Raw genomic sequence first — 22,541 nt, 5'->3', positions numbered from 1 at the left:
CATTTGTTTATCCATTCATTCATTCCGCGCATAGTTCTCCAGCTCTGCTGCGTTTCTCGGCCGGGTGCCGGGGTGTAAGCAGAGGATGTAACAGCCAGGATACGTCCCAGTCCTCCATACATGTAAACAACACACGCGATGGTGATATGGGATTTAGAAGCTGGCACGGGCTACGGGCAAAACTACAAGGCAAATGGGTGTGCAGTGCTGCTGGCCTGGGGGTGGGGGATGGATGAGGAGGTGGCTTGTGAGCTGAGGACTGAAGGAGGTGAGGGGTGAGCTCAGGACATCTGGGGGACAGGCATTGCAGGCAGAGGATGCAGCCTGTGCAAAGGCCCTGGGGCAGGACTGTGCCTGGAGTGTTGGAGGGAGAGTGAGGAGGCTCGTGGGGCTGGAGCAGTGAAGAGGGGAGTAGGGGGAGGGGATGGGGCGGGACTGCAGGGCCTGGTGGTCTGTAGAGAGGACTTGGGTTTTCTCCCCAAGGGAGGTGGGAGCCATGGAGGGCTGTGGGCAGAGGAGGGGCGGGACCTGACTCAGGGACTCACAGGCGCCTTCTGGCTGCTGTGGAGAGGACAGACTGTGGGACGCTCAGGGGGTAGCACGGTGACCAGGGTGGAGGGGACTAGGTTTGTCGCGATGATGGGATCAGACCAGAGGCAGATTTGGGACAGATTCTGAAGGCCAAGGGGGTTGAGATTCGGGAGGGCAGGACCCGCCCTCCAGCCCCAAGGAGGGGCACGTGTCAGTTCCGGGGGGGGGGGCCTTCTCACCTGTGTCCCATCCTAATCATGTCAAACACATTTCTAGGAGCCCGTCCCGCACTGAACACAAGTTTAAAGGAGCTTGTGGGGGTGCAGCTGTGCTCAAGCTGGCGGCGAGAACACCTTCCTTTTCTCACTGGGGTGTGTTTGTTCCAATCGCTGAGACCACTTAGAAAGTCTTAAAGGAATAACTTGCCATTTTCCAAACAGCTGTTATTAGGGGAAGTAACACTTTGTCTTTTCTTGAGACAGAGTCCTGCTCTGTTGCCTAGGATGGGGAGCAATGGCATCTCGGCTCACTGCAACCTCCGCCTCTCGGGTTCAAGCGATTCTCTTGCCTCAGCCTCCTGAGTAGCTGGGACTAAGGCACCCGCCACCACACCTGGCTAAGTTGTGTCCTTTTGGCCTTTTAGTAGAGACAGAGTTTCACCATCTTGGTCAGGCTGGTCTCGAACTCCTGACGTCATGACCCGCCTGCCTCGGCCTCCCAAAGTGCCTGGATTACAGGTGTGAGCCACCGAGCCCCGCCCCAAAGTAACGTTTCCTTTAGTGTCTGCTACCTGCATCTCCTGGGCCTCGGTTTCCTCATCTGTAAAACAGCACTACTGCCTTACAGAGCTCACGCAGGGCTGCATAAACGACTACAATGAGCCAAAAAACTGTAACTGCGCCTGCCTGGCAGGTGGGAAAGCTTGATGTTCCCCACCCTACTCCCATTTTTTTGGTCTTATGAACGTTTTCTTGGCTCACTAAGAGCTGAGAGACCCCCGATGGCAGGGCCTGCAGGGACTGGGTCAGTGCCACTGTTATTTTTATTTTTTGAGGCCAAGTCTCACTCACTCTAATGGGGTTTTACCGTGTTGGCCAGGGTGGCCTCAAACTCCTGACCTCAAGTGATCCGCCCGTCTTGGCTTCTGAGTGTTGGGATTACAAGCGTGAGCCACCGTGCCGGGCCAGGCCAGTGTTCTTGGAGCCTTGCCTCCGCTGGGGGTGTGTCTCCAGGACTGGGTTCTGGGAAGCAAATGCGCGCCCTGCAGCCCCCAGGACCTCTCCTTGGCCAGGAGACGGCTGATCGCCCACCGCTCTCCCTGCCAGCAGGCCTTTTGCTGTCGCTGTGTGCTCTGCCCGGACACCCTCCTGCTGGGCACACCTGGAAAAGCCTCTTCATCTTTGAGCCCTCTCTGATGCACCGCCTCTTCCTCTAGGAAGCCCTCCTAGCTCCCCAGGGAGGCTCTGCCCCTCTTCAGTTCCAGGCCTGACTGTCTGGGGCTGGGAAGAATGCTGTGAAGTTCGGGGAAACTCCAGAAGGGTCCCCCACTGTCCCCCAGGGAGCCCGCATGGTCCAGATGGGGGCCCTCCTGCGTGTGGGGCGGGAGTGATGTCAGCCCTCCACAACCTAGTAAATGTTTATGGGCCAGGGGGCCTGAGCTTTGGGGTTCCCTGGAGCCCAGCAAGAGGCTGCCCCCTCCTGTTCCATTCTGGGGGTGCCTGTCCTGCAGGCGGGGTTGGAGAGGAACTGGCAGGCCTGCACCAACCCTGGCGGGTGGCCCGGAATGGGTTGGGTGGGCAGAGCCCCTGGTCTGAGCCATCGGCTCCCCTGAACGCAGGCAGCAACTGTAGCTGGGGGGTGGGAAGAGGCTTGTTGCCTTTAAATTTCCAGCACCCTCCCCCCCCGGGCCTTAGTGCATGGAACCGGCCCCAGAAGCGGCCTTGGTGCAGGGCTAAGGGTGACTGTTGTGGGGACTTGGACTGGTCCTTTCTCCTGTACGGTCCTTAGCCGCGGATTTGCCCATTCCTAGAAACTGTCACCTCCCGGCCGCTGTGGGCAGGATGCCTGGGAAGGAAGGGGGATGAGGAGACAGAAAAAGGCCTGCAACGTGGAGGAAGGGATGGAATCTGACGCCTGTGTCACCTTGAGGCTGGGGGCCTGGGGATGACCTTCTGGGCCCACGCTGGCAGGCCGTGCTGTGGTGGGTGCTGCCCCCTGCCGGCCGCAGTGGAGACAGAGGCTGGTGCCCTGGAGTGGACGGGATGCCTGCAGGGAGCGGATTCGTCTTTCTTCTTTGCGGGGCATCTCTGAGAGGCCCTGATTCCCATTTATTAGGTGGGAAAGCTGAGGCCTGGGTGTTGCCGTCCTCCAAGGGCACAAGGGAAGAATCAAGTGGTGGGATTTGAACCCAGAGCCTGTTTTAATGACGACTCTGTTGGGGCTTGGACAGGGCCCCTGCCCCTCCTGGCTTGTGGTGGGCGTGTCTAGCCTTTCTCAGGGAGCCCCGGCCCAGGCCCAGGCCCCCAGCCCCTGAGGTGGAAGTGACCCTGAGCTGTTGTGTGGCCCCGCTTGGGCCAGAACACACGTTGACAACCGTGCTCTCTCCATACAGGGTGGCCGAGCACAGTGGCTCATGCCTATAATCCCAGCACTTTGGGAAGCTGAGGAAGGACTGGTCAAGGCCAGGAGTTTGAGACCAGCCTGCCCAACACAGCGAGAACCTGTCTCTACAAAAAATAAACACACAAACAATGACCTGGCTGTAGTGATGGCACACCTGCAGTCCCAGCTCCCGCGGAGGGTAAGATGAGAGGGTCACATGAGCCGGGAGCTCGAGGTTCCCGTGAGCCACGATCCTGCCACTGCCCTCCAGCTCGGGATACAAAGCAAGACTACGTCTCAAAAAGACAATTTTTTAAACACAGACAGGGTCTCACTGTGGTGCCAGGCTGGTCCCAGACTCCTGGCCTCGAGCAGTCCACCCGCCTGACTGCCCAAGGTGCTGGGATTACAGGTTGAAACCACCACGCCCAGCCGACAAAATATTTTTTAAAAATATGCCAGGTACAGTGGCGGTGGCTGCACCAGGTACTTGGGAGGCTGAGGCGGGAGGATTGCTTGGGCCTGGGAGTTCCAGGCTGTTTCTGCTTGGGGGCTGACAGAGGAGATGAGGCTGAAAGTAAGGTTTGGCTTTTTACCACATCGCGGCCCCATGGGTGGGCTTGAGGAAAGGAAAGAGATGGGGCCAGACACGGGTGAGGAGGGGAAAGCAGGCCCACCAGCAGGCCCTGATCCACCCCAGCCAGGGCTGTGCACAGTTCTGCTCCCCTGGGTGGAGCCTGGAGCGCCCTCATTTACAGCCCACCGCGGCATGCTGGAGCTCGCAGGCTTCCTCTCCAGCTACCAGGGAGCCTGGGCCAGGTCTGGAGAAAGGGCCCGGGTGGTGCCAGCATTCCGGGGCTGCCTAAATCACCAGGCCTGACAGGCGGCGGCGGGAAGGGATCACAATTCTTTCCCTTATCGCTGCCACCAGCCAGATGCTGAGGGGGGTCCTGTCCTGCTCTGTCCCAGCCCCAGGGGCTCCAAGTGATCTGCCAGCTGGGGACGGCTGCTGGGCCAACCTGTCTGGGGCTCTCCGCTCCAGTGCCCAGGAATTTGGAGATGGGGCCTGGGCGTGTTCTCCACATGCTGTTGGCTTTGGGGACAGGCCCAGAGAAGGGATGGCTCATGATCTGCATGGGGGTTGTGACCGGGGCCGACAGCGCTGAGGGCAGGGCCGTGGTGCTGCGTGGCGCTAGGGCCGTTTCCATTTGCTGGCAGGTCACTTGCGCGCTCCCGCCCTGCCCTGGGAACTGGTGGAGGCAGAGGTGGGGGCGTGTCCCAGCCAAGTCTCCCCTCTGCGGCTCCGGACAGCCCCAGCCCGATGCACTCCCAGTTCTTCAGGGCCAGGCTGGTACCCTTGGCAGGGACAGCAGGCGGCAGGCAGGCGCGTGTGCAGGGGGCCTTATCTCATCTCCCTTCCTCACTCCCGCCTGGATCCGCCCTCACTGGCCGCCGTGTCGCCATCACCAAGCCCTCTGGACACCGACACACACATAGACACAGAATTTATTTCTGGATGCATTCTGCAGGCTGGAGGTCCCGGCAGGCGCAGGGCTCACTCGTCGGGCCTTGAAACCAATCGCCAGCCCTCTATCCGGCCTATCTTGAACAGGGCGGCTGCGATGCCGAAGTACACACAGCAGGCGGCACCCACCTCGTAGTTGCGCACTGCGGAGTGGGGAGGTGAGGTCAGGCCCTGCTGGGGCTGGGCTGGACCACGATGCTCCACGCCCCAGCCAGTGCCCACCCTGGGAGCCAGACTGAGACCCCGACAGGACTCCCTCTTCAGGGATTATTAAGTCACTTAGGAAGAAGGCCCTAGACTCCGATGTGGAAACTGAGGCACAGAGGGGGGCCCGAGTCCAGGTGGCTTCCCAGCAGGAACCCAGGCTGTGGGTCCTCGTCCCGCCCCACACCGACTGCCCCCTGCGAGAGGAACACCGTGCTGCCCTGGCTGGCGCTGGGGCAAGGCTGGACACGAGGCAGTGGTGACACGTCGGTGTCTCCGTGTCTTCTCTGCCCATCGCCGCCAAGGCCAGGCCACAGAGCTGCCTCGTGGTCTGTGTCCCGAAGAGCCCAGACGGTGCCCCCCCATTTCGCCTGGCTCTCCTGCCCTGAAGCTCCTGGGCCAGAGGAGAAAGGAGGCGTTTTCCATGCACCAGGGACTCAGAGGTTTTGAAGAGAGACAAGGAGGCTGGCCTGGGGCAGGGAACAGTTCCAGCCAGGGCTGGGCCACAGTCAAAATCTCGGCCTACCTCCAACCTCTGACCAGTTCTGGTGGGAGCCGGGGTGGTGCACGGCCGCCCCAGAGCCTTGTTGCAGAGGCACAGTGACGGCGTGGGCCCTGCCCTTGCACCCTCCCTGCCTGCCTGCCTGGAACCTGCCATCCGTCACTCCCAACACGCCAGGCCAGAGTGCTGGACCAAGGGGGCTCGCTCACTCCTCCTGCCGGCCCCGAGGGCCCGAGTCTTTACAGCCTTTACAGGGCAGTGAACAGCCAGGCTCTTCCGGCAATGACAGCCTGAGGGCCCGAGCACTGGCAGGCTGGGGGTCAGCCCCGGGCACAGGCAGGCACTGACCCCGAGCCCAGGCCCGTGGGAGGGCTGGAGGAGTGGGGTGTGGCTCGTGCTCCAGGTGGGCCTCCTCCACCAGGGCTGCACCCTCTGCTGGCTGCAAAGGAGGCCACTTCTCTCCCAGGCGGCCTCGGGCCACTTCACTCCCTCCCTGAGTCCTAATACCCGTATCTGTAAAGTGAAGGCTGTGGGGGCAGCTCCCCTGCAGGGCGAGGGCCAGCACCTCCTCGCTGACTCACTGGCCAGTGGTGGAGACGGGCAGTGGCTGTGTCCTCTGACAAGCCACGGCAGATGGAAGGGGCTGGAGTGAGGGTGGCGGGGATGCTGGCTTGTACACAGGGTGGTCAGGACAGTGAAGGGAACAGCTTTGCAGGCAGTGAACAGCACAACGGCTCTGGGGCAGGACTGTGCCTGGCATGCGGGAGGAACAGCAAGGAGGCCCGTGCGGCTGGAGCAGAGTGAGGAGCAGAGGCGGGGACGAGACGCGCAGGGCAGGGGGCCCTGCCGGCTGAGCCGAGGCCCTAGCGCCGTGGTACACAGCAGTGGCTACGACTGAACTGGCTGAGGTTCAAGGGGGCTGCCTGGCTCCTTGTCCGGGGTGGAAGAGTGTGCAGGGTCAGCAGAGGTCAGGGGTCGTTCTGCCACGCTGGGAGGAGGGTGGGTGGGGTGGGGCCCACTCACCGCGTGATCCCACAGTCAGGCCCCCGGCGCAGCCACCGAGAAAGTAGTTCAGGGGGTCGTCGGGCTTCTGGCGGACCTGGGCGGTGATGCAGGAGGTGAGGCCGAATATGGCCCCGACGGCGGCTGCGGGCAGACGAGAGGAGTGGGTGCTCAGCACGTGCCGCAAGAGGGGCACGGAGGGAGCCTCGTGCCAGCGTCGGAATGGAGACACGCCACAGGCTGGCCGCTCGCTGTGCAGCCGCAGTCCTGCCGCTGATCTCCGGGGCCTCCCCACCCGACACGTGTTCCCGATAAAGGAATACTCGACTTTCCCCTGGCGGCCGGGACCGTGGACACGGGCCGGGGAGTGTGGGAGAAGACGCAGCTGTCAAATGCGCTCCGAGAGCTGGGGCTGTGCCAGGAGAGGGCCCCGCCATGCCCAGCCCAGCTCACTTACCTCCAGTGAATGTGTACCGTCCAGCCCTGAGCGCTCCATCAAGGAAGTTGTTCGCAGGATGGAGAGTGACGCTGTAAGCAGCATAGGTCCCACCTGTGAGACGGAGGGGAGGGAATGGGAGGGGAGGGGAGAGGAGGGAAGGGAATGGGAGGGGAGGGGAGGGGAGGGGAGGGAGGAGGCTCAGACCCCGCTGCAGCTAAGCCCTCGCTGGGCCGGGCAGCCCACAGGGTGGTCTCTTCCCCTCAGTCCTCACGATGTCCCCAGGTGGCTGCAGGAGCACCCCTTCTTTGTCCGTGGTGCCCCTGGCTGCTGAGTGGCAGAGCTGGATTTGAACTTGGGTTTGCTGCTCCGAAGTTGGGGGGCCTCTCACTTCTTTCCCACTCCCCCCAGGCCTCCCTGCCTCCGTTGGCCACTTACTCAAGCCTGACCAGCACTGGCTCCCGCAGAGCCCCCGCTGGGTGCCCATGACCCATGCTGGCCCTGGCAGGGCAGCGGCCGGCAGACGGACACCCCTCCACGTGGTGGGCACAAGCACATGCCACAGACCTCTGTCCTGCGGCTGCCTCCGGCCTCGCAGCACCAGCTCAGCGGTGCCCCCAACAGGCCCTGGCACCAGCTTCAGCTCTGGGTTCCCATCAATGGCTCTATTCTCCTGTGGGGCCCCCAGCTCCTGGGCCTAATCCCCCTTGGCAGCGGCCCCACTTCCCTGCCCGGCTGCCAATGCCTCCTCCTTGCCACTCTCGACCCTCTCTCGCCGGCAGCTCGGGCCTGGGCTCGTCCCGCACACCTGGCTGCCTGGCCGCCGCCCAGCCTCGCCACTAGGGTCAGCTTTTCCATCTCTGCCATCTCCCCTGGTCACCCTGCCCCTGACATTGGTTTGTATGCATGAGGGGCCTGGGCAGAAGTCAGGCCCAGAACATAGGGCCAGGTAGGTGGCGGGGACAGAGGTTTGATCCCAGACCACTGACCCCACTGGGAGTCTAGGGGCGTCCTGGGTGAGGCCAGTGCCTGCCCAGCTTCACAAGCCCCTCCACAGTGGACGGGCAGATTGAGGCGGTGCGAGCCAGGCTCCCCCATCCCGTGCCTGACACTGCTCAGGGCAGACAAGCACCCCCCCTCTCCTACAGCCTCAAAACATGGCCTAGTTGCACGCAGGGACCTCCCAGGGCCAGCCCACCCAGAGAAAATAGAACCGCCACGGACCGGACGGGCCACAAGGGCCCTCATCCTCCTCAGGGTCCAATGGGCTCAGCCCCGTGAGCCCCTCCTTCACAGGAGGGACCTCAGAGATGCAAAGCAATTTCCCTGAGGTCACCCAGCACGGCCGGCCTGGAAGCCAGGCAGATCTGACCAAAGCTCATGCTTCACCCACCACGACTGCCCTAGGGGAATGGGCTCCAGCCCAGTTTCCCAACCAGCTGGACCCACAGGACTTCCCAGGCCTAGTAGTGACCCCCCAGCCTCAGATCCAATTCAGCTCATGGTGGTTCTATCCCTCAGGGGCGGCTGGGGGGGGACTCTCACACCCAGCAATGATGTTCATATTCGGAGCAGCCCAGAGGAGGGCTCATCTGCTCACCCCAAGCACAGATGGGGAAACTGAGGCCCAGGATGCACAGAAAGGGATCACATATAAGGAGTGCCTTGTGGATCTGGTTTCTCCTAATCCCACGCTGACCCTGGGATCCCTACCCAACCTCAGACAGGTGGATGAAGGACCGGGCACAGCGGCTCACAGCTGTAATCCCAGCATTTTAAGAGGCCAAGGTGGGTGAACCATTTGAGGTCAGGAGTTCAAGACCAGCTTGATTGACATGGTGAAATCCCATCTCTACTAAAAATACAAAAATTAGCTGGGTGTCGGGACACACGTCTGTAGTCCCAGGTACTTGGGAAGCTGAGGCAGGAGAGTCGCTTGAACCCGGGAGGTGGAGGTTGCAGTGAGCCGAGATCACACCACTGCACTCCAGCCTGGGCAAAAGGGTGAGATTCTGTCTCAAAAAAAAAAAAAAAAAGAATAAGAAAAAGAAAGAAAAATGGATAGAGGGAGTACCAGGTCTGGAGGCTGCAGCGGGGAAGGGGGTGCAACTGCATCGAGTGTAAGGGACTAGAGTCCCGCACAGGGCCACCCCAGGCCTCGCCACCTGCTCTTGGCCTAGCAGCCCCATCCTCAGTCACACTCCAGTGTGCCCGTGCGCGCGCGCGCACACACACACACACACACACACACACAGACATGTCCTCCCATCTCGGATTCTTTTGTCAAATTATTTATTTTTGAAACCGAGTCTCGTTCTGTCACCAGGCTAGAGTGCAGTGGCACAATCTCAGCTCACTGGGACCTCTGACTCCCTAGTTCAAGCAATTCCCCTGCCTCAGCCTCCCAAGTAGCTGGGATTACAGGAGTGCGCCACCACGCCCAGCTAATTTTTGTGTTTTTAGTAGCGATGAGGTTTCACCACGTTGGCCATGATGGTCTCCATCTCCGGCCCTTGTGATTTGCCCGCTTCAGCCTCCCACACGGCTTAGAGCCGTGAGCCACCGTGTCTGGCCTATTTATTTATTTGCTAACTGAAGAGAGCTGGACTCCATGAAGATTCTTCGCAGACTGGGGTACAACAGCACAATCTCGGCTCACTGCAACCTCTGCCTCCCGTGTTCAAGCTATTCTCCTGCTTGAACAGGGTTTCACTTTACTGGCCAGGGTGGTGTTGAACGCCTGACCTCAGGTGATCTACCCGCCTCAGCCTCCCAAAGTGCTGGGAGTACAGACTTCAAGGTCAGCCACCGGGCCCAACCTTGAAGATTCCTAATGAAAGGGGACTACCAGCCCTGGCTGGGACCTGCTGAGTCCTGATCTAGGGCTGGGCCAGCCATGAGAGTCTCATAACCGTCTCATCTCAAGGGGGAACCACCGACAAGACTCAGTGACACCCCCAGAACCCAGTCACCGAGCGACTTCTGGGCGGAACCTCCTTATGCCACCCCCCTATGCAGTGTCCTGGCCAAGGGAGCCCCAGCTCATGGGCCACACTGATACGGTGGGTGTGCCCACTACCCTCCATCCCTTCCAAAGCCCTTGCACTGGGAGTGGGCGAGCTGCGACCCCTCTGATTATCCCATAGAGGCCAAGGACGGCTCCATGCCGACTGTACCCAGCTGTCATCAAACTGCGGTGTCCCGCCACACCCACCCCTCCAGGAGCCCCCAGACCCTTCCCTCTGCTCTGCCACTGCTGCTTCCCTCTGAGCCTCCCGCAGTGACCACTAGACACAGTGTGAATTCATTCAGTGACTTAACACTCACTCACTTATTCATTCAATCACAAAGTTACCAAGTACCTAACAGAGTGCCACGTTCACTCACAAATGGTCCCCACAGGATGCTTCATTCATTCATTCATCCATCCATAGTTATCGTGTGCCCGCAGGTCCTGGGCTCTGCTGAGTACAGTCTCCCGCTGTCCAGGGTCCCCAACTCAGGGAAGCCAGCCAGGAAACAATTTATCTTCCTCAGAAGCAAGTTTCAGCCAAGTCCTGCATAGTGAGTGGAGCCGGCCACTGAAGAATTTAGGGAGAAGGCTGGGCAAGGTGGCTCATGCCTGTAATCCCAGCACTTTGGGAGGCCATGGCATGCGGATCACCTGAGGGCAGGAGTTTGAGACCAGCCTGGCCAACACGGTGAAACCCCATCTCTACTAAAAATACAAAAATTAGTCAGGCACGGAGTCGGGTACCCGTAATCCCAGCTACTTGGGAGGCTGAGGCACAAGAATTGCTTGAAAACGTGAGGTGGAGCTTGGAGTGAGCGGAGATCGCACCACTGCACTCCAGTACGTGTGATAGAATGAGACCCTGTATCCCCCCACCAAAAAATTAGGGAGAATAAATGTTATCCTGGAAGACCCCTGGGCACTCTGGAGGGTTCACAGAAACCACTGACCACCCCTAAATCTAAATCCGACACCATCAGAGATGCCCTGACATGGCACCTCTGTCAAAAGTTCCCACTTCTGACCAGGCATAGTGGCTCACGCCTATAATCCCAGCACTTTGGGAGGCCGAGGTAGGTGGATCACAAGGTCAGGAGTTCGAGACCAGCCTGGCCAACATGGTAAAACCCCGTGACTACTAAAAATACAAAAATTAGCTGGGCGTGGTGGCATGTGCCTGTAATCCCAGCTACTTGGGAGGCTGAGGCAGGAGAACTGCCTGAACCTGGGAGGCAGAGGATGCAGTAAGCTGAGATCACGCCATTGCACCCCAGCCTGGGTGACAGAGCAAAACTCCAGCTTAAAAAAAAAAAAACATAGGGTGCGGGGGCTCATGCCTGTAATCCAGCACTTTGGGAGGCTGAGGCGGGCAGATCACAAGGTCAGGAGTTCCAAACCAGCCTGGCCAATACGGTGAAACTCCGACTCTACTAAAAAATACAAAAATTAGCGGGGTTTGATGGCGGGTGCCTATAGTCCCAGCTGCTTGGGAGGCTGAGGCAGGGGAATCCCTGGAACCCAGGAGGTGGAGGTTGCAGTGAGCCAAGATCATGCCACTGCACTCAAGCCTGGATGACAGAGCAAGACTGTCTCAAAACAAACAAACAAAGTTCCCACTTCCCCCTCTAAGACCCTCCAGGAAGCCTCCCCTCGCCCCAGAGACTTCACTCAGCAGCACCACACTGCGAGACAAGCTGTCTCTTCCAATGGCCTCCTGGGACCGCAGCCCATCCATCTTGTATTCATGCATGAGGAACACACACACTCTCTCTCACATCAACACCAACATACACGTCTTTCTCAGGGTCAGATCCTATCCCCTGGGTGGCCCCTTGAGCCCTTTCTCCTGAAGACCCTCGATAAGGACCTGATGGGAACATTCCTTGCTTCAGAGACCCCTAGGAAGAGGTCAGCCACCTGGACTCACAGCCCAGCTTCGAAGGACCCTGCAGCAGTTAACATGCTTCTCCAAACTTCAGTCCCTACCTCGAAGAAATGGAGATATAATAACGGTCTGTCTTACTATGATTAATTATGCAAAATATAGGAGTGATGCCCTAATTCACCTCCCAATGGAGCTGCAACTGTGGCCAGGTCCGGTTTTACATATGCTGGAAATACAGAGGTGACCAAAATGATTCCTCAGCTTATACACACACCAGCCATGATTTTTTTTTTTTTGAGACAGGATCTTGCTCTGTCGCCCAGGCTGGTGTGCAATGGTGCAATCATAGCAAACTAGAGTCTCAGACTCCTAGGCTCAAGCGATCCTCCTGTCTCAGCCTCCCAAGTAGCTGGGACTACAGGTACGCACCACCATGCCAGGCTGTTTTCCTTTTTTTTTTTTTGAAATGGAGTCTTGCTCTTTCACCTAGGCTGGAGTGCAGTGGCACAATCTCAGCTCACCACAACCACTGCCTTTAGGGTTCAAACGATTCTTCTGTCTCAGCCTCCCAAGTGTGCCCCACCGTACCTGGCTAATTTTTGTATTTTTAGTTGAGACAGGGTTTCACTATATTGGCCAGGCTGGTCTTGAACTCCTCACCTTGTGATCTGCCCGCCTTGGCCTCCCAAAATGCTGGGATTACAGGCGTGAGCCACCACACCTGGCCCCTTTTACTTTTTTGGCAAAGATGGGGATCTTGCTATTTGGCCCAGGCTGGTCTGGAACTCCTGGCCTCAATCAGTCCTCCCACCTTGGTCTCCTGAGTGCTGGATTACAGGTGTGAGCCACGGCTCCTGGCCCAGTGTGTAAAGATTCTTGGCCAGGTGTTGTGGCTCACACCTGTAATTCCCAATACTTTGGGAGGGCGAGGCAAGTGGATCACCTGAAGTCAGGAGTTTGAGACCAGCCTGAACAAGATGGACAAACTCCATCTCTACTAAAAATACAAAATTAGTCAGGGTAGTGGTGCATGCCAGTAATCCCAGCTACTCCGGAGGATGAGGCAGGAGAATCGCTTGAACCCAGGAGGCAGAGCTTGCAGTGAGCTGAGATCGCGACATTGCACTCCAGCCTGGGCAACAAGAGCAAAACTCCTCTCCCCACCCTCAAAAAAAAGATTTTTTTTTTTTTTTTTTTTTCTGAGACAGAGTTTCTCTCTTGTTACCCAGGCTGGAAGTGGAATGGCGCGATCTCGGCTCACCGCAACCTCCGCCTCCTGGGTTCAGGCAATTCTCCTGCCTCCTGAGTGGCTGGGATTACAGGCACGCGCCACCATGCCCAGCTAATTTTTTGCACCTTTAGTAGAGACAGGGTTTCACCATGTTGACCAGGATGGTCTCGATCTCTTGACTTCGTGATCCACCCACCTCGGCCTCCCCAAAGTGCTGGGATTACAGGCTTGAGCCACCGCGCCCGGCCCGAAAGAAAAGATTCTTGTTTTTGTTTTTGTTTTTTTTGAGACGGAGTTTTGCTCTTGTTACCCAGGCTGGAGTGCAAAGGTGCGATCTCGGCTCACCGCAACCTCCGCCTCCTGGGTTCAGGCAATTCTCCTGCCTCAGCCTCCTGAGTAGCTGGGATTACAGGCACGTGCCACCATGCCCAGCTAATTTTTTGTATTTTCAGTAGAGACGGGGTTTCACCATGTTGACCAGGATGGTCTCGATCTCTCGACTTTGTGATCCACCCGCCTCGGCCTCCCAAAGTGCTGGGATTACAGGCTTGAGCCACCGCGCCCGGCCTGAGAAAAAAAAGATTCTTAATCAGTGGAGACTTCCAGCCCCATCTGGGACCTGATGAGTCCCAACCTGGGGCTGAGAATTAAAAGCATGATGTCCATGAAATGCTCAGGGTGGAAGGGATAAGACTCTGGGATCTCCGCTATAAGAGAACGCGAGGGCTTGTGGGTCCCTGTCATTCCCTGCAACGCTACCCTCAGTAGCTCCTGATCCACCTCACCTAGGACCTCTCTGGCGGTCCCAGTAAAAGCTTCAGATGTCCCTAACCCCCCAGCACCCCTTGACCACAGAAAGAACTCATCCCACCCCAAAACATTCTCAAACTTCTGTACCACCCTCAGATGCCCAAATCATGACTCATGACCCCCTCTAATAATCTTGTTAACCGCTAGAAAGTCTCGGGGTCCCCTGGCTCCTTGGACGCTGATAATGGCCCTGTCTCACTCAACAATTTGAGTCTGGCGATCGCTTGGGACCTCCTTAGACGACCCCAGGGAATAGTTTGTCACATGTCACGACCCCCAATGCCAACCCTGCTGGACCACCTGCCAACATCCATTTCACACAAGATACCCCCCCACGGCCGCCCAAGACACCCCGATAACGACCACATGCGTACCCGCGAGACTCCCAGCTCCGTCCGATCCACTCAGACAGCCCCCAGTGACCCCAAGACCTCACAGCGCCCCCGGCCCTCCACTCTCGGGGCCCGACCGGCACCCACCGACTACGGTGCCAGTAGCGGTGGTGCTGGCGGCTTTGCGGTGGCAATCGGTGCCATCGGGGATGTCCAAGTACTGAGTCATAATCCTCGGCGCCATAGCTCGCAGCTCCTATTCCGCACCGGGGACTCAGTCGACTTTGCAAATGTTAAGGGCAGACACCGCTGGCGATCGCGAGACTTCCTGGGCTGCGCGCGCAACCTCACGGCGGAGAAGGCAGGCAACAAGTGCGCAACTTTATTGACAGCCGCGGACATGAACAAGGATCGCGCGCACGCGCCGGGAACAGGTCTAGTGGAAGAGAGCCGCACGTGCACCCCCAAGCCGATTCCCAGAGGGGGAAACTGAGGACCACTGTGATCAGTACAGACAGATTTCCCTAGTCCCAGCTCAGTGAATCCTAGGTTAGGGAGGTTTTGAATACCAGAGAGGGGAACTAATCTAGAGAAAGGTCCAGGCTCAGACTGGAACGGGCGGGATTCCACTTGACGGGAGCGAGACGTCATTGTGAGGCGCGGCATGGCAGGGATGTGCCCACACCCGTGTCAGAATCAGTATGGGGGGTGGTCATGCCCTGTGGTCAATCACCAAGCTGGAGTCGGAGCCGCGTGCTACTGTTATGGGGCATGGACAGGGGACGGGGATTGGCGGGAAAGTGACCAATGACAATACTAGAAGCTCAGCGGGACGTTGCCTCTGTTCAACCAGCGGCTGCCCACGCCCTAGGCCGGATGAAGCACACAGGCGCTTGGCTTGGGGGCGTGACTAGAATTGGAGGCATAACCCGAAAGGGACTTGACCAATCCGAGACTGTATAAGGAATGAAAGGGCGTAACCGTGCCTGGATCTGCCCCTGACAGGCAGCAGGATCGGGGGCGTGGTCAGGCTTGTTGTTTCGAGGAGTCCGGGCCAATCCTGGTGTTAGCTTCCAAGTCGGGCGGGGACAGTATCAAGGTGTGACCAATCACGTTTTTAGAGCCTGAGTTGGGCGAACCGCCGGAGAATCTGGCCAATCTGGGGGCGTGGCTGTCAAGATCTGGTCCAATCCTAGAGTGAACCCGAGCTCAGCGACGGAGTTTCACGATGCCGGCATCAGTGGTAGTCTTTGGGTTTGTGGAGAGCACGACCCAGCCCCATGGGGCGGAGTCTAGCGGGGTCAGCGACCAATCGCGCCGAGGTCCAGAGAGGCAGGGTCCTCCCAGAGGCGGGGCCTGTGTCGGTTCCGGGCCGCCCGGGTGTGTGCCCAGGCCTGCACAGCTGCCTGGGCCATGTCGGCGCCGCCCGCCCTGCAGATTCGGGAGGCGAACGCGCACCTGGCAGCCGTGCACCGGCGCGCCGCGGAGCTGGAGGCGCGGCTGGACGCGGCGGAGCGCACGGTGCACGCCCAGGCCGAGCGCCTCGCTCTCCACGACCAGCACCTGCGCGCCGCCCTGGACGAGCTGGGCCGCGCCAAAGACCGGTGAGGTCCGGGGTCGGCCAGGTGCACTTCACCGAGGCTGGAAAGCGAGGAAGGGCAGGGGAACAGTGTGGAAGCGGGACTGCTTATGGGATTGATAAACACACCAAAAAAATCGAATTAGTAATCAGTATGTAAAGTTGAGAGACGTGGCACAGGTGTGGACCTTTAACTTCAAACAGGGCCCACTTTCCCACAGGTGCTGAGCGACGCAGTGACCACAGACCGCCCTGTATAGGCACTGGGAGCCATAGCAGGCTCGTCAGCAGGGGAGAAGGGAATCATTTTAGCATTTTAACTTTTTAATTTATTACTATTATTTGAGAGGGAGTTTCGCTTTTGTCGCCCAGGCTTGAATGATATTAGCATTTTAACTTTTTAATTTATTACTATTATTTGAGAGGGAGTTTCGCTTTTGTCACCCAGGCTTGAGTGCAATGGTGCAATCTCGGCTCACTGCAACCTCCTCCTTCCGGGTCCAAGCAGTTCTCCTGCCTCAGCCTCCTGAGTAGCTGAGATTACAGGCGTCTGCCCCCTCGCCCGGCTAATTTTTTGTATTTTTACTAGAGGCGGATTTTGACCATGTTGGCCAGGCTGGTCTCGAACTCCTGACCTCAGGTGATCCGGCCACCTCGGCCTCCTAAAGTGCTGGGATTACAGGCGTAAGCCACCGGACCCGGCCTAAATTTATTATTTTTGTGGCAAGGCCTCACTCCGACCTCCATGCTGGAGTGTAGTGGGACGATCTCGGCTCACTGTAGCCTCGACCTCTAGAGCTCAGGCGATTCTCCCACCTGTTTTCCGAGTAGCTGGGACTATAGGTGTGCACTACCACACCTGGCTAATTTTTGTATTTTTTTGTAGAGACAGTTTTGTCATGTTGCCCAAGCTGGTCCTGAACTCCTGTGGTCAAGCAGTCCTCCCACCTCACCCTTCCAAAGTGCTGGGATTACAGGCATGCACCACCACACCTGGCAGATTAAAAAAAAAAAAAAAATCCTTTAGAGATGGGGTTAGACTGTATGCCTAGGCTGGCCTCCAACCCGGGGCTGCTCAAGTGATCCTCCAGCCTCAGCCTCCCAAAGTACTGGGATTACAGGCATGAACCACCATGCCAGCCTATATCAGCATTTTTGAAAAGTCCCTCTGGCAGCTGAGGATGAAAGAGATGAGACAGCCACCCAGGAAGGAGGGAGGAGCTGGGGTCCAGGTGGGAACTATTAATTCAGAGCAAATTGTACATATTCATTCATCTTCACTGAGCACCTACTGTGCATCAGGCAGTATGCTGGGTACTGGACCACATCGGTAAGACCTACTCAGCCTTGCCCATTGGGTGTCCACAGTCCAGTGGAGAGAAAGACGTATCACTGAGCAGTTACATCATCGGTGTTCAACGGCTGCGATGGAGGGGCATATGGGGCTCTGAGGGGTCCCAGAGCAAAGGCTTCCTGGTGGAAGAGCCTGCTAACAGATGGGAAAAGATACTGGAAAAAAACGAACTTGGGAAGAGTGAGGGGACAAAATGAGAGGTCTCATAAGAAAACGGCATAAACTGGCTGGGTGTGGTGGCTCACGCCTGTAACTCCAGCACTTTGGGAGGCCGAGGCAGGCAGATCACCTGAGGTTAGGAGTTCGAAATCAGCCTGGCCAATATGGCAAAACCCCATCTCTACTAAAAATATAAAAAATGAGCTGGGTGTGGAGGCACACACCTGTAGTCCCAGCTACTCAGGAGGCTGAGGCAGGATGATCGCTTGAACCAGGAGGCAGAGGTGCGGTGAGCCGAAATGGTGCCTCTATACTCCTGCCTGGGTGACAGAGCGGACTGTCTCATATGAACAAATGCCATAAACTAAGTGGCTTAAACCAGAGGTTTATTTTTCAGCATTCTGGAGGCTGGTGTCTGAGAGCAAGGTGCCAGCACAGTCAGGCTACGGGAAAGGCCCTGTTCCTGGCTTGCAGGTTTCTGGCGGGCAGAGCGCGCCAGGGAGTTCTTTTGTATTTCTTGATATAATCGCACTAAGCACTACTCCCGTTGTAGAGACCCCACCCTGACAACCTCATCCAACCCTAATCACCTCCCAAAGGCTTCAGTCTCCAGATACCCTCCTATGATTAGGCTGTGTGTCCCCACCCAAATTTCATCTTGAACTGTAGTCCCATAATCCCCACGTGTGGTGGGAGGGACTGGTGAGATGGTTTCTCCTTCATGCTGTGACAGCGAGTTCTCACGAGATCTGATGGCCCAGTGCAGTGGCTCTTACCTGTAATCCCAGCACTTTGGGAGGCTGAGGTGGGCAGATCACTTAAGGTCAGGGGTTTGAGACCAGCCTGGCCAACACGGTGAAACCCTGTCTCTAATAAAAATACAACAACAAAGAAATTAGCTGGACACGGTGGCACACACCAGCAGTCCCAGCTACTTGGGACGCTGAGGCAGGAGGCCACAGTTGCAGTGAGCCGAGATCACACCACTGCACTCCAGCCTGGATGACAGAGCTAGATTCCATCTCAAGAAAAAATGAACAAATGGGGAAGGCAGGCAGCAAACCACACTGCCATGTGTGTACCTATGCAACAATCTTGCATGTTCTTCACATGTACCCCCAAACCTAAAATGCAATAAAAAAAAAATCCATCTAACAAAAAAAAAAGAAAAAATGAACAAATAAATGAAAAAGGGAGATTTGATGGTTTAATAATAGGCCCCCCCTTCACTGGTCTCTCAGTCTCTCCTGCTGCCCTGTAAAGAGGTGCCTTCCATCATGATTGTAAATTTCCCGGGTCCCCCCCGCCAGCCAAGCTATGTGGAAATGTGAGTCAATTATATCTTTTTCCTTTATAAATTACCCAGTCTCAGGTATGTCCTTAGAACATCATGAGAACAGACTAATACATCTCCCACTGGGGTTACGGCTTCATCATATGAATTTTAGAGAGACAGAAACACTCTATTTAGCTTGGGCACAGTGGCTCACACCTGTAATCCCAGCACTTTGGGAGGCCAAGTTTGGTGGATCACTTGAGGTCAGGAGTTCAAGACCAGCCTGGCCAACAAGGTGGAACCCCATTTCTACTAAAAACACTAACATTAGCTGGGCCTGGTGGTGGCATGTGCCTGTAAAGCCAGCTACTCGGGAGGCTGAAGCAGGACAGCTGTTTGAACCTGGGACATGGAGGCTGCAGTGAGCCAAGATCATGCCATTGCACTCTGGCCTGGGCAACACAATGAGACTCCTTCTCAAAAATAATAGGCCGTAATAATAATTATAGGTGGTAGCTAACACCCGTAATCCCAGCACTTTAGGAGACCGAGGTGAATGGATTATGAGGTCAGGAGTTTGAGACCAGCCTGGCCAACATGGTGAAACCCCATCTCCTACTAAAGAAACAAAACATCAGCCAGATGTGGTGGCGCCTGCCTGTAATCCCAACTACTCGGCAGGCTGAGGCGGGAGAATCGCTTGAAGCTGGGAGGCAGAGGCAGCAGTGAGCTGAGATCAGCCATTGCACTCCAGCCTGGGTGTGGTGGTGGGGGTCTGTGATCCCAACTATTCGGGCAAGACTGTCTCAAAAAAAAAAAAAGTAAAAACCACAACAAAAAAAAAACAAACATTCCATTCATGACCAGGAAGGGCCCTGAGGCAGAGGTGAGGAATGCGGGCTTTATCCCAAAGGTGATGGGGAGCCTTTTGGGTTTCTGCAGCAGGGAGGAGCAGGCCCTGTGGTCCTGGGTTCTGTAATCACCTCCTTTTGCCTTCCTGCCAGCGAGATTGCCACACTTCAGGAGCAGCTGATGACATCGGAGGCCACTGTCCACAGCCTGCAGGCCGCCGTGCACCAGAGGGATGAACTCATTAGGCAGTTGCAGCGCCGGGCTGAGCTGCTGCAGGACATCTGTCGCCGCCGGCCACCCCTGGCTGGGCTGCTGGCTGCCCTGGCTGAGGCTGAACGTCTGGGGCCCCTCCCGGCCACTAACCCCAGCCCCCCACCCCCCGGTGGGCCTGGTCCACCCCTTGCCAACAGCACTGGGGAAGAAGCAAACGGGGACCACCTCCAGTCTGCGGTGTTTGGGACCACAGTGTGAGCCGGGTTGCAGATTCCGGAATGGAGACAGAGGGCACCGCTGTCAGTGTCCTTCCGAGTCACCAGTGTCCTGAAGGTGGACCCTGTGGCAGAGCCACAGTCCTGCCTAAGCATCAGAACAGGCGAAACAGTCAATGGTTTCAAATAGGCCCACAGGCCAGATGCAGATGTGTAACCCAGACAGAAGTGTTCTTGTTCATGTGTTTATTTTTAAACTTTGAATCAGTCACCCTGGCTAAAAATCTGGCAGTGCATACACAAAGATCTGGATTTCTGGCAAGACTTGGCCATGCTTGCCTGGAGTCCAGGTCACCCTCTTTAGCCAGGGTGTGAGTTTCTGTCTTTTTTTTTTCTTCTTTTTTTTGAGACAGTCTCATTCTGTTGCCCTAGCTGGAGTGTAGTGGTGTGGTCTTGGCTCACTGCAACCTCCACCTCCTGAATTCCAAGCGGTTCTCCTGCCTTAGCCTCCCGAGTAGTTAGGATTACAGACCCCCACCACCACACCCAGCTAATTTTTGTATTTCCAGTTGAGATGGGGTTTCACCATGTTGGCCAGGCTGGTGTCCAACTCCTGGTTTCAAGTGATCTGCCCACCTTGGCCTCCCAAAGTGCTGGGATTAAAGGTGTGAGCCACTGTGCCACACCCAGCTTCATTTTATTTTCTTTACTCAACTTCTTACCATCAGAGTGTAAGCTCTATGAGGGCAGGAATTTTTGTCTTGTTCTCTCTGTCACCAGTGCCTGACACATCCCAGGAGCCCCAGGAGAAACAGGACGGATCTGTGGGCTCCTGAAGGGAGTCAGGGGACCCCTAGCACATCTGCTGAGGTGATGAGGCCCCCTCCAGCCAGCCTAGCTTTTTTTTTCTTTTTTGAGACAGAGTCTTGCTCTGTCATCCAGGCTGGAGTGCAGTGGGATGATCTCGGCTCACTGCAATCTCCGCCTCCCAGGTTCAAACGATTCTCCTGCCTCAGCCTCCAGGGTAGCTGGGATTACAGGCGCCCACCACCACACCTGGCACATTTTTTTTTTTTTTTTTGAGACGGAGTTTCGATCTTGTTACCCAGGCTGGAGTGCACTGGTGTGATCTTGGCTCACCACAACTTCCGCCTCCTGGGTTCAGGCAATTCTCCTGCCTCAGCCTCCTGAGTAGCTGGAATTACAGGCACGCGCCACCATGCCCAGCTAATTTTTTGTATTTTTAGTAGAGACGGGGTTTCACCATGTTGACCAGGATGGTCTCGATCTCTTGACCTCGTGATCTGCCTGCCTCAGCCTCCCAAAGTGCTGGGATTACAGGAGTGAGCCACCGCGCCCGGCAAATTTTTTATTTTTTAGTAGAGACAGGGTTTCATCATGTTGACCAGGCTGGTCTTGAATTCCTGCCCTCAGTTGATCTGCCTGCCTCAGCCTCCCAAAGTGCTGGGATTATCGGCGTGAGCCACTGTGCCTGGCCCTAGCCTAGCTTTTGTAGCAAGCAACTGTCTTTATACGCCCTAAAGAATCTATTTTTGAACTCCTTGTTTTTCTGCTGTCCTTCTTAGCCAGAGACATTCAGGGTGCTTTGCTTTTTATCAAACCAGGGAAAGGAGAAAACTCCTGTGCCTTTCTATGCCAGCCTGTCACCCTAGCCTGGTGAGCAGCCATTCCCCTGCCTCTTAACTCAGGGAACTGTTATACCAGGAACCACTGAGGGGCACAGCCTGTTTCAGCCCAGAAAGGTTGGAGGCTACCCACAGCCCTCAGGATGGCGCCTGCCTGCCTGCCTGGCAACAGCGACCCCTCAGCGCAGCAACAATGGCCCCATTTTCTCCTCTGGATGAATAAGGAAGGGAGTTGTTTGTACAAAGCAAAGGCAGGCTGTGGCCTGTCTGTGCTCAAGAATAAACCGGATGATTTCTTGGCCTGGGTCCTTCCTTCATCCTTTCATCCTGGCCTGGGGGCAAGAGGGGGCCCTCTGTGTTGTCTGTGCCTCATCCTGGGGTCCTGCTGGGCCAGGCAGAATGTAGGGAGCCTGTGCCAAGCACTCTACACCTGACTGCATCTAATCTTCAAGGTTCCCTGTAGACACAGGCTTTGTCCTCACTTTACAGCTGTGGAAAGTGAGGCCCAGGCCAGGCGTGGTGGCTCATGCCTGTCATCCCAGCACTTTGGTCACGAGACCAGCCTGGCCAACATGGTGAAACCGCATCTCTACTAAAAATACAAAAATTAGCCAGGTGTGGTGGTGTGCACCTATAATCCCAGCTTCTCTGGAGGCTGAGGCAGGAGAATTGCTTGAAACCGGGAGGCAGAGGTTGCAGTGAGTGGAGATCGCACCACTGCACTCCAGCCTGGGCGACAGAGTGAGATGCGGTCTCAAAAAAAAAAAAAAAAGAGGCCCAGATGTGTGAACGGAGAGACTAGGGATCTGGAGGGCCAGGGCCATTTCCAATTTCTATGGAAGTTATTGCTGAAATTCTCTTTTCTTTTTTTATTTTCAGACAGAGTTTTGCTCTTGTCTGAAAAAAAAGAAAAGGCTAGAGTACAATGGTGCGATCTTGGCTCACCGCAACCTCAGCCTCCTGGGTTCAAGTGATTCTCCTGCCTCAGCCTCCCAAGTAGCTGGGATGATAGGCATGTGCCGCCACGCCTGGCTAATTCTGTATTTTTAGTAGAGACAGGGTTTCTCCATGTTGGTCAGGCTGGTCTCAAACTCCCAAACTCAGGTGATCCACCCACCTCAGCCTCCCATAGTGCTGGGATTACAGGTGTGAGCCACCACGCCTGGTTTTCTTTT

The 22,541-nt window shown here is 56.6% G+C and overlaps 2 protein-coding genes and 1 pseudogene across 2 annotated transcripts; 1 reads left to right on the top strand and 2 right to left on the bottom strand.

Moving 5' to 3' along the window:
• Positions 1-2,440: 2,440 nt before the first annotated feature.
• Positions 2,441-3,733, bottom strand: LOC120362660 (uncharacterized; annotated as a pseudogene).
• Positions 3,734-4,620: 887 nt separating this feature from the next.
• Positions 4,621-14,423, bottom strand: NDUFA11 (NADH:ubiquinone oxidoreductase subunit A11). Its single transcript, XM_003938843.4, has 4 exons — positions 14,220-14,423; positions 6,823-6,915; positions 6,387-6,509; positions 4,621-4,800 (listed from the first exon to the last, which is right to left on the bottom strand). Exons 1-4 carry the CDS (start codon positions 14,314-14,316, stop codon positions 4,688-4,690), a joined length of 426 nt encoding a protein of 141 aa, XP_003938892.1. The 5' UTR covers positions 14,317-14,423; the 3' UTR covers positions 4,621-4,687.
• Positions 14,424-15,433: 1,010 nt separating this feature from the next.
• On the top strand, positions 15,434-21,664 carry VMAC (vimentin type intermediate filament associated coiled-coil protein). Its single transcript, XM_010349514.3, has 2 exons — positions 15,434-15,676; positions 19,445-21,664. Exons 1-2 carry the CDS (start codon positions 15,486-15,488, stop codon positions 19,761-19,763), a joined length of 510 nt encoding a protein of 169 aa, XP_010347816.2. The 5' UTR covers positions 15,434-15,485; the 3' UTR covers positions 19,764-21,664.
• Positions 21,665-22,541: the final 877 nt, after the last annotated feature.

The sequence above is a fragment of the Saimiri boliviensis genome, chromosome 14 (assembly GCF_048565385.1).
Source record: "Saimiri boliviensis isolate mSaiBol1 chromosome 14, mSaiBol1.pri, whole genome shotgun sequence".
Lineage (NCBI taxonomy): Eukaryota > Metazoa > Chordata > Mammalia > Primates > Cebidae > Saimiri > Saimiri boliviensis.
Note: the sequence above shows the minus strand (reverse complement) of the source record. Positions and strands in the feature narration are given on the sequence as shown.